An 11822-nucleotide genomic window follows, 5' to 3' on the forward strand; every position below is an offset into this window, starting at 1 on the left:
TACACCATAATGGTGGCCTGAACCAGTATAAACCTTGTGTCTCTTGTGATGTTCTTCTGGTAGTTTATATCCCAGCGATTCGGTGAGGAACAGGTAGGTAGAAGGCGAAACCTCCACGCGCACCCGGGTGTTCGAACCTCAAGGGTCTGCCGGAACCCTAAATCCGACAGACATGTTGGCGATTCTGATTGACCGTGCCAAGCAGAAGCAGGACGGCCAGATTGCAGGAGAAGAGCCACACTTTGTGGATTGGTGGCCTCTCTATTTTACAATACACCAATGACACAATTTTTTTATGAAACATGATTTGGACAAGGCTCGAAACCTGAAACTCTTGCTTTCAGCGTTTGAGCAAATGCCGGGTCTCAAAATAAACTTTCATAAAAGCGAATTGTTCTGCTTTGGAGAAGCCGTTGAGGCGGCTGATTATACTGACCTATTTAGTTGTGCAGATGGCCAATTCTCGATTAAATATCTGGGAATACCGATTCATTATCGACCTCTCACCATTGCGGAGTGGAAGCATATAGAGGAGCGTCTAGAGAAACGGTTGAGTAGTTGGAAAGGCAAACTATTCTCAGTTGGAGGACGGTTGGTTTTGATTAACTCTGTCCTCACAAATATGGTTCTCTATATGCTCTCTTTCTTCCAACTCCCAAAAAGGGTCCTACAAAGACTGGATTATTTTAGATCCAAATTCTTTTGGCAAGAAGACAGTGAAAAGAAAAAATACAGGCTGGCCAAATAGAGTGTGGTTTGTAGGCCAAAAGACCAAAGAGGGCTCGGAATTCATGACTTGCAGGTCAAAAATAAGGCCCTACTCCGTAAATGGTTGTTCAAACTTCTTAATGAGGATGGTGTTTGACAAACCATGCTGCTCAACAAGTATCTAGGTCAAAAGGCGGTGTCCCAGGCATTTTGGAAACCTGGCGATTCACACTTTTGGGCTGGCCTAATGGCGGTAAAGAAACATCTCCTTCGCTTTGGGTCTTTCGCGATGAATGATGGGTCGAAGATTCATTTTTGGGAAAACATCTGGCTAAGCAAGGCTAGTCTCCGAGAACAATATCCAGGCTTATACAACATTGTTCGTGATAAGAATAATACTATTGCGCAAGTGCTCAGTTCATTCCCACCGAATATTTCATTCAGGCGGGATTTGATTGACCTCTGACGTGTGTCATGGCATAATCTTACACTCTATGTATCGTGCGCTCACGCATTCTGATGTACCAGTGAGTAATAATAAGAAAATTTGGAAGTCCAAGATTCCACTAAAAGTGAAAATTTTCATGTGGTATCTTCGTAGGGGTGTTGTGTTAATCAAAGACAATCTCGCATGACGCAACTGGCAAGGGAGTAAGAAGTGTTGTTTTTGTACTTATGACGAGACAATCAAACACCTCCTTTTCCAATGCAAGTTTGCACGTTCTACATGGTCAGTCATCCAAATAGCGTCAAATTTGTATCCGCCCACAAGTGTTGCCATATTTTTGGTCATTGGTTGAAGGGTATTTCAAATAGGTTAAAAACGCTAATAAGGGTGAGAGCGTATACCTTAATTTGGTCGCTTTGGCTATGTAGAAATGATTTGGTTTTTAATGGAAAAAATGCTTCTCCTCTACAAGTTATTTTCTGGTGTACGCAATTGCTACGTATGTGGTCTATGTTACAACGACCGGAGGACCAATCATTGTTCAAGGCGGTGTGTATGCGATTGGATCAGGTGGCTATGGAGGTTTTTTCCCAACATGGGTGACAACATAACCTTCGGATCGATCCACCACCTCCATCGACATAGGCATAGTGTTGGTCTATAGGGCTTTATTGTTGCCGATTTATTGGTTTTTTTATTATTTTTTGTCAGACCTTCATATTGAGCCGTGTGCATCTTAGTTATGCAGAGACCGGGTGTTACTCATAATGCTTAGTATCCGCTTGATGCTACATTTTGAGATAATAAAATCGCCCTTTATCGGAAAAAATTACTTTTTCGTTTTATTTATTAGAAAAACTTTTGACCTATTTCATTTTTCGTTGTGTCGGTTAAAGAAACACTCCCCCCGCAAAAAAGGTTAAAGAAACACTAGAAATAGTAAAAATTACATCCATTGGAGCAAGTTGAAGGTTTGCTTCCCATTAGAGCATCTTTATCAGACCCTGTATAACACGCGAACCCGCATAATTTCGGCGAGTATACGGGCTCAGCCCAATTTTCTGGCTAAAACAGAGCCCATATACTCGTCCGGCCCGTAAGAATTTTTATCGCGGCCCGCAAACCTTACCCCTGAAGCCATATAACTACGAGTTTGCGGGGTAGATACGGGTCGAAACCCTATCCCCCGCCGCCGCGTTTCCCCGTGATTCTTCACTCCCTCCGCCGCATTTCTCGCCGCCGGTGAGCACAGTTTCACCTCCAGCCACCGCGTGGGGCCGTATGTGGAGCTTCGGTGGGGACGACGACTTCGAGCGCGAGCGTAGTGTCCATGCGAACGGCGCGAGGAAGCGTGCGGCCAGGAAGTGGGCCAACCAAGGCCTCAAACTGTCGGCAAGGCTCCTCCATTGCGAGACGGAGGAGTACGCCCGCTGGCATAGGTGGACGCCCTCCTCGGCCGCGTGGCTCACCTCCGGCGCGGGGGCCCTTTCCCTCCTCTAGTAGTAGTAGAATGTAGTATGTATGATCTATGTACTATGTTGTGATGAACTACCCATGATCAATGTGGTTGCAATTTCTTCCGGGAAAGCTTACTATACATATTTATATATGTGGTCTACTCTGCCGCGCATGATTTCGCCCCGCAAAACAGATCTTCCTCAAACTGTAAACGCGTTATGCGGGTTGGCATTATACGGGGTCTGCTTCGATGCAGTCGCGCCATCTATCGCCGGCACTTTTGTCGGTCCGGGTGCGTTCGCTTTTTCTCCTCCCCCTTTCCTCGTGTTTAACGGGAAACTCGGTTGGAGGGACGGGTGGCCTCGATGCGGCCGCATTACCTGTCGCCGGCACGGGGTGTGCCGGTCCGGATTCGTCCGCTCCCCTTTCTCCCCCGTTCCTCAGCCGCGGGTGGGTTGGCGCAGATCTACCTGCGGAGCGTCTGCGGGTGGTTCTGTCGGTCGAGGGCCGTCGGTTGGTCCAAAGTCGGGGCCTTTGTGTAGGTCTCGGGGTTGTCTGGTTGCAGGGCGGGGCTCTGGCGGCGGGAGGTGTGACGTTTGTGGGCGGAGTGTGCGTCCCAGGTAGGGCGGGCAACCATGGCCTCGCGGGTGGTGTGGTTGCGGGTGGTTGACGGATTAGGGTGCGACGGTGGGGTGTGAGCTCCAGGGTACACCACTTGCCCAGTCCTTTGACTGGACGACGGTGGCGGCGGCCGTTGTCGCCGTACCCTTCCTGAAGGCTCTGTCGTGGTGCTCCCACTCATGTCGTCTTGCTGCGGGTGAAAACCTGATCTTCGCGAATCGGGCAGTGGCGGCTATCCTAGGTCGTACCCTTATTGAAGGCACTGCTTTGGAGGCCTAGCTTCGTTGTTGTCTTATTCACCTCTCTAGTATTGTTTGTGGGGTGGTGTGTCAGTGCCTGACACCTCTGTATCTTGCCTTGGGTGTGTGCGTTGTTCGGTCTCTCAGATGTATTCGGTGATGTTTGCTTATAATATAAAGTGGGGGAAACCCTTTTTTGGTATACGGGGTCTATTAGTAATGCTCTTAGAAATGGTAAAAACAATAACATATATACTGAGCAGAACATTGCCAAAGTTTGCTGAATTGACACCATATGAGTTATGAATGCGAATAAACCTATTTATTGCATATCAAAATTTGGGGTTCTGAAACTTATGTAAAACGTTTACAACCAAATACTCAATCCCAAAGTAGACAAGTATTATTTTGTAGGTTATCATAAAGCAACAATTCGCTATTCCTTCTACCAAAAGTCGGTTGACAAAGTTTTGTCGCAGAAAATGAAAAATCCTGACTTTTTTTTGAAAGGACTATCAAACTAGAGCCTTTTGTGATTGGCCACATGTAAATTTGTAAACATCCATCTATTTTTTGTTTATGATCGGGCGCTATGAACACCACACTTTTGTTTGCGTAATGTTGCTATGCATTTGAATGAAATAGACACGACATGACGGCGGGTTGATGGTTGGCTTCCGTATCAATGTCTACGGACAAATAACGTGTTCGTTGTAAGAGATGTCATTGAAGATGCCCTAAGTTCTTTTTATTATTTGAGGGGAAGGGATAATATGTTTTAAAATGATTTACAAGCAGCTTAAACTAAGTGATGTCTTATTTTTGTTTAGTGATTTAATTTAGCTCATGATTTAGCAAAGCATCTTGGGTTATACTCCTAGCATCTTGGATTATACTCCTTTTTTCAAAATAAGTATCTTAATTTTAATATAACTTAAGACCTTTACTTTGAGATGGAGGATCTCAATTATCTTAAAATGCAACCATGCCAATTAATCATGCTAAGATGCATGCCTCACTAAATTTAATTCTTTCAACATTCAACTATGCCGACTCATCATGTGACCATACATGAAAAAATCCCCACCTTAAGATGCACCATCCATGCTACTCATATCCAATAAAAATTTCGTACTATAAAATGACCAAATATAATAAAATACAGGTACTCTTAGTTTCAATTCTCATACTGCCAATCCAAAACACTAAAATTTCGTACTGCCAGTTCTTATAAATTGTTTACCGGTTCTAGAAAGTGGAACCCCGATGTGGTGTTAGGCCGACATGTCACAACTCATTCGGCATTCGTTTAGTTGGCGAAGTCGAAAGGATCAAGACCATTCCAGGCTTCGAGGAGCCTCAAAACGGAACTTTGCATGCTCAATAGTGGAGTGCCTTTTGCTCATAGATAAACAAACTTTGCAAAGTTTGTATACTTCACCGATCCTCATCTGGGTTGTGCCAATGCGTGGCATCTTTCTAATTTGGTACTCATATAAAGAAGAAATTCCAGTCCCTTTTTTTTTTACTGAAAAAGCGAGTCAGCTGGCCGTCGGTCTCACGCTCTCAACGCTTCTGGAGGCTTCCGGCGGCGGGCGGGTGGAGACCCCACCAGTCCACGAGCTTCTTTTCTGGTGAGTTCTGCCCGCGCAACTTGTTCGCACGCCACAGCCCACAGTACTACAGAAAGAGAGTTACAGGCACGACACCGGCCCACCTCGTCCGCTCGTCAACGTTCCTTCGTACGCCACCTTACGCCCCTCCTGCTCTCCGCCTCGCCTTCGCGCGCCTCCGGTCAGCTGCCGACAGCGTCCCGACGACAAACTCGACAGCGACCGTACGTAAAAGGAGGTTGTGGTACGGTACCGGCGCCATGGCCGACCACCGGCAACTTAGCGCCGCCGACGTCGACCTCTACGGCGTCCTGGGGCTCAAGAAGGAGTGCTCCGACGCCGACCTCAGGCTCGCCTACCGGAGGCTCGCCATGGTGAGTCTGAGGCCGACCGATGGGCCGCATATCTTGCTTGGAGTTTATGTACCTGTGACTGTGAGTCTGTCCTTATCATTCTCTTCGATCTTGTTTGTGGCAGACATGGCATCCGGACCGGTGCTCGGCGTCCGGCACCTCGGCGCGCGTCCAGGAGGCCAAGGAGCGCTTCCAGGAGATCCAGAGCGCATATTCGTCGCAGGTGTCGGGGATGGGCGACTTCTTCGGGGAGATGGCCGAGATGATGAGCCAGGCCACGCCAACCGTAAGCAAGCTAGATCTGCAATTGTTGCGCCTTACCACATTCTGTGGTTTGGGTGGATATTATTGATGACGTGATGTCTTTGCAGGATAGCTTCGAGGAGCTGCAGCAGCTGTTCGTGGACATGTTCCAGGCCGACCTCCTCGCCGGCGGGTTCGCGTGCGGGTTGGGCGGTGCGCCTCCTATGGGCCGCCGGGTGCAGGCCCCGAGTCCATCCTGTACCTCTGGACCTACGTTTGCGCAGGCACGGCCATCATGTACCAGCCGTGCCAACAAGCGGTGTTCATCGGCGATGGGATCGCCAGGGGCCTGTCGTCCAGGGTCCGGCCCCGGCCTTTCAGTGTCAAGCTCCAAGGGAAGTGATTGGAGGCGAGGAGAGGAGGCGCCGTGGACGACGACGCAGGATGACGCGAGCGTCGGCGGCAGGACGAAGAAAAAGAGGCTGTCGACGGGCCACGGCGAGTCGTGCTAGGAGGAAGACGGAGATGTCGGCGCGCCCGCGGCAGCGTTGATGTGCGCCACGCCGTGAGCAAACCTTCCGTGACGGGGGATAATGCGTTGCAGCTAGAAATCTCTGCGGATCTGACTCACAGTCAGCAAGCTAGTTTTGGAAGACGATGCGCAAACTTTTCAATTAGTTTCTTCGTTTATTCTCTTGATCGATTCTCTTGCGTAGCACTTGTAGCTAAGTTATAATGTTATTAGTACCACTTTTGTTTGTTGTGGCCGGCATGAGTTTTGCACAATTTTTAAGCATGAGTTTTGCACAATTTTTGCACAATTTAAGCATGGTCGGCTGGTCGCGACCAATTTTCATGTTTTGACCTCCCGTGAAAAGTTCAGCCAGGATCTGATCCTGTTCGAAAGAATTTTGGAATTTGACTTTTTGATTATCGTGAGGGACCATGGTGGTAGGGTTGTGCAGGCTACCCGGCGGTAGGGTTGTGCAGGCTACCGCGCGATGGCATAACGGCAACCGTTGTTTAGCCACCCTTACCGCCGTTGTTAACGGTGGTAGGGTAGCTAAGGCTACCGCCACCCGCCTCTGCGTTAAGGGGTGTGCCAGGACTAGTGCGCGTGAGTGTTCAGTGACAGGGATTGACCCATTTTCTGCGTAGGGTATTGGCGGTAGGCTGTAAAACCCTACCGCTGAAGAGCCTGTCGGTAGGGTGCTCTGTCATTTATTTTTGGAGAAGATCTTGATCATTTCAACTACATATGAATGATAGTTCAACACAACAACAAATATTGTTTGCAAATCGAAATGTGATGATCTCACACATTCTAGGTAGCAAATCGACATATGAAATAGGTTTGAAATATCAAATAGGTTCAACATAGTTTAAAGGTAGCAAATCGACATCACCAACGTAGCATACAAGTTCTTGTTCACAACTAATTCAACTAAGCGACATCACCATCACGACCATATCACTTGCTCGTCCCCCTCGCCCGACTTCTTAATGCAACGAGTAGGCGGTTTCTGAAACGGGGATGAACTCTTCCAGTCCATCTTTAAAATTTTCCCTCTCTTCTCCTAGGTTGGCTGAGTCGGTGGAGGTCCCCATCGTAATCGTACTCCTCCTCATTGTTGGAAATATGATCTAGAGGCAATAATAAAATAATAATTATTATATTTCCTTGTTCATGATAATTATCTGTTGTTCATGCTATAATTGTATTAACCGGAAACCGTGATACATGTGTGAATACATAGACCACAACATGTCCCTAGTGAGCCTCTAGTTGACTAGCTCATTGATCAACAGATGGTCATGGTTTCCTGACTATGGACATTGAATGTCATTGATAACGAGATCACATCATTAGGAGAATGATGTGATGGACAAGACCCAATCTTAAGCACAACACAAGATCGTGTAGTTCATTTGCTAAAGCTTTTCTAATGTCAAGTATCAGTTCCTTAGACCATGAGATTGTGTAACTCCCGGATACCGTAGGAGTGCTTTGGGTGCACCAAACGTCACAACGTAACTGGGTGACTATAAAGGTGCACTACAGGTATCTCCGAAAGTGTCTGTTGGGCTGGCACGAATCGAGACTGGAATTTGTCACTCCGTATGACGGAGAGGTATCTCTGGGCCCACTCGGTAATGCATCATCATAATGAGCTCAATGTGACTAAGTGGTTAGTCACGGGATCATGCATTATGTAACGAGTAAAGTGACTTGCCGGTAACGAGATTGAACGAGGTATTGGGATACCCACGATCGAATCTCGGGCAAGTAACATACTGATTGACAAAGGGAACTGCAGACGGGATTACTTGAATCCTCGACATCGTGGTTCATCCGATGAGATCATCGCGGAATATGTGGGAGCCAACATGGGTATCCAGATCCCGCTGTTGGTTATTGGCCGGAGAGTTATCTTGATCATGTCTGCGTGATACCCGAACCCGTAGGGTCTACACACTTAAGGTTCGATGACGCTAGGTGTCGGTGTCAAAAACGGCGGATCTCGGGTAGGGGGTCCCGAACTGTGCGTCTAGGCGGATGGTAACAGGAGACAAGGGACACGATGTTTTACCCAGGTTCGGGCCCTCTTGATGGAGGTAAAACCCTACGTCATGCTCGATTAATATTGATGATGTGTGTTACAAGAGTGCATCTACCACGAGATCAAGGAGGCTAAACCCTAGAAGCTAGGCTATGGTATGATTGTTGTTCGTCCTATGGACTAAAGCCATCCGGTTTATATAGACACCGGAGAGGGCTAGGGTTACACAAAGTCGGTTACAATGGTAGGAGATATACATATCCGTATCGCCAAGCTTGCCTTCCACGCCAAGGAAAGTCCCATCCGGACACGGGACGAAGTCTTTAATCTTCTATCTTCATAATCTTGGAGTCCGGCCGACCATGATAGTTCGGCTATCCGGACACCCCCTAGTCCGGGACTCCCTCAGTAGCCCCCGAACCGGGCTTCAGCGACGACGAGTCCGGCGCGTATATTGTCTTCGGCGTTGCAAGGCGGGTTCTCCTTCAAACTTCATGTTCCTATCGAATAGTGTCCGGCTTCCTTATAAATGTTGCGCTCCTTGGCTTCTACGCCCAATAATGGCCTTCTTCCACGTGTCGTATGAATGCGAAAAGCTAGGGTATTTTTACATTTTACCCCCTAGCCGTGCGAACGAGCCGCCTATAAGAGAGGCGAGGATCTAGATCCAGCTCACACCATCCTCCATCCGCAAGTTCTCATGGAAGCGCCTCTGACAAAAATCCATTCCATCATGGATAGTCGACGCGACTCCTCCTCTCGCGCTCCCATACCTAAGCCAGGAGATTGGGGGAGATGCTCAGTTCCACACAGCGAGCTAGTGGCGCTCCAAACCGAGGGATATCTCCCCCCAGCTTTCATGGTTCCGGTTCGAGCCGGACTGACCACCTTCAGGGGTGGAAAGCAGGCGGAGAGCGTCCCCAACCCTTTCAAAGGAGAGCGGGTATGCTTCGTCCCCTATCTAATAAGGGGACTCAGATTTCCCATACATCCGTTTCTCCGGGGGCTCCTGGAGTTCTACGGACTCCAGCTTCACCACCTCACACCTGCCTCCATTTTGCACATCGCGGGCTTTGTAGCTCTTTGCGAGCTGTTCCTGGGCATCGAGCCCCATTTTGCGCTGTGGAAGAGATTGTTTTGCCTCGTACCCCGTTCTTACAAGGGGTCGATATATCAAGTGGGCGGAGCCGAAATATGGCGCATCGCCGGGACCGGATATCTATCCGGCACCCCGAAGAAGGCATCCAAAGACTGGCCTTCGAAATGGTTCTACATGGAGGACGCCCCTCTGCCGGATCCAGTTCGGATCGGCCTCCCGGAGTTCAGCAATGCTCCCTTGAAGAAACGCCTGAGTTGGCGCCCGCGGAGCCCTCAACGGGAGGATGATGGGAGCGTCCATTATCTGATGGGTCGGATTAGGTTACTGGCCCACTCCGGATTGACCATGATTGGAATCATGGCCACGTGCATTATGCGAGGGGTGCAGCCACTACAATATAGGGGCCACCCTATGTGGGATTTCAACGGGGAAGATGACGCCACCCGTCATGGCCGCAGAGGGCCGGGCTCGGCAACCGATCTGGCAAATATCATGTTTGACTTGTACAAGGAAGAGGAGGAGGACTTCCTCCGCACAAACCCATTGAATGGATTCTCCATGAATAACCCTCGGAGCTTGGTAAGCGGACGTTTATCTACCCGATCCATACTTCCAAAGTCAAGTATCTTACTTCGTGATTTCGACGTAGGAGCTGCGCCGGGACGTGGAGGGCATACAAAGCCTAACTCCACAGCCCGAGGATCCGGAACGATCACATGATCCGGCCTCCGAAGAGGATCCGGACATAAAGGTGGAGCTGATCGACGGGGTGTTCCACCAACTTAGCATGGATAATGCCCTAGTCGCCATTACGGCTGACTACCCCAGTTTGTTTCCGGTCTCCCAGGTGACTACGACCGAGGTCTTGACACCATCATTTGATCCATGCTCAATTCTGACCATCCTATACTGATGGTGCATCGCAGGAGGTGCCTTTGAGGCGGGAAGCCGAACCTGCGGCGGCTGACCAGCAAGGGTCAGTTCGGCCCAGCAGGCGGAAGAGGAGTGCGACGCAAATCGAAACGTCGCCGCAACGGTACGACACACCATTGTTTTTAAGGGAAGGATCCCTAGGAGGTATATTAATGCTCATAACTTTTCCAGGAGAAAGAGCGCTCGCCGGACAGTGTCCGGAGAGGTTGCCAATCAAGCCTCCGCCAGCCATGCTCCATCGCGTGGTCCGGAAGAGGAGGCGAACACAAGGCATGAGCCGGATGTTCCTCCGACGGAGGATGCCGACAGGCTGTCCGCCACCCGGTCTGAGGTGGAGAGCGGCATGAATCACAGGCGTCGCCGGACAGTTCTTCGTGACGCGTGTTTCTCCCCGAAGGCGTTGAATGCCTTTGAAGCGGGAGACGCGCACCTCCGTGCCGCTCAAGATGGTTTAACCAGAGCCACGCAGCAGTATGTGAAGGACATACGGGTAATTAATTTTAATAGTTATATATGCCAGTAGCCCTTGAGACTTAAAATAGTTAAAATAACTGATTTAAGGATCATTTATTATGCAGGATCTTATGGAGAAGAATACCCACCTGTCCCAGGAGCTTCAAGAGTGCAAGGCCCAACTTGAGGCCGCACTGGCCGCCACAGGGGGAGCCACAGAGACCCCCGCTGGTAATACGTACTTTGAAAAGATAAGTAGTTAACAAAGTGCTGCGTAAATCTGACAATAATATTGCAGAGGGCGCCGGACTAGATCCGGACAAGCAATAGCTACTGCGTCAGCTAAAGGCCGGCGAGAGGGTGCTTATGAAGGTGCAGCAGGAGAGGAACAAGCTCCAGGATGCCCACACCCAGCTAGGAGAAGAGCTGAAAGGTGTTCGGGCCCAGCTGTCTGGCTCCGTGAAGGAGAATCAGCGGCTTCGTCGCGGCATTTATAGTAAGTGCTTGAGCAAATTGCTTTGAAAAGAAGAATTCGGCGAGGAAGTCGATTGACAGAAATGTGTCTTTAGGTGTGCTCACAGGTCGCCCTGCGGAGGAAATGCCCGGTTCAACGGGTGACCAACTTCCCGAGCTGGTGCAACTGCTCGAACGTGTTCGGCAGGCGATGAGTGGCGTCGTTCAGGCCTTATGGCCTTCCGTCTCCCTACCTGAAGGCCTTGGAGGGCTTGCTGAGAAGCTTCAGAGAGTACGGCGACGCCTCCATCTATGGAAGATATCGGCCTGCCGTCAAGGCGCCAGGGAGGCCTGGGCCATGGTGAAGACGCGGTACCCGAAGGCTGACCCAAACCACATGGCCGAGGTCGGACCTGTGGGGCCTGATGGGAAGGAGATCCCTCTGAGCTTGATGTACGGCCAGGTAGAGCTGGCTGCGAAATATTCCCAACAGGACTGTAAATTAGACAGCCTGTTAGATGGGATTGAAGAGGAGTACAATCAGTCAGTTTGACGATGTAATTTAAAATGACATGTAAAATGTCTTCTAGCCGGATTGTAGATCGTTTGTCTTTGCGGACCTTTTCGCTTCAACCTCGGG

The 11822-nt window shown here is 49.5% G+C and overlaps 1 protein-coding gene across 1 annotated transcript; it reads left to right on the forward strand.

Moving 5' to 3' along the window:
* Nucleotides 1-5145: 5145 nt before the first annotated feature.
* LOC123160099 (chaperone protein DnaJ) lies at nucleotides 5146-6506 on the forward strand. The gene is made up of 3 exons (XM_044577919.1): nucleotides 5146-5461; nucleotides 5565-5726; nucleotides 5812-6506. Exons 1-3 carry the CDS (start codon nucleotides 5348-5350, stop codon nucleotides 6193-6195), a joined length of 660 nt encoding a protein of 219 aa, XP_044433854.1. The 5' UTR covers nucleotides 5146-5347; the 3' UTR covers nucleotides 6196-6506.
* Nucleotides 6507-11822: the final 5316 nt, after the last annotated feature.

Source organism: Triticum aestivum, chromosome 7B (assembly GCF_018294505.1).
Source record: "Triticum aestivum cultivar Chinese Spring chromosome 7B, IWGSC CS RefSeq v2.1, whole genome shotgun sequence".
Taxonomy (NCBI): Eukaryota; Viridiplantae; Streptophyta; class Magnoliopsida; order Poales; family Poaceae; genus Triticum; species Triticum aestivum.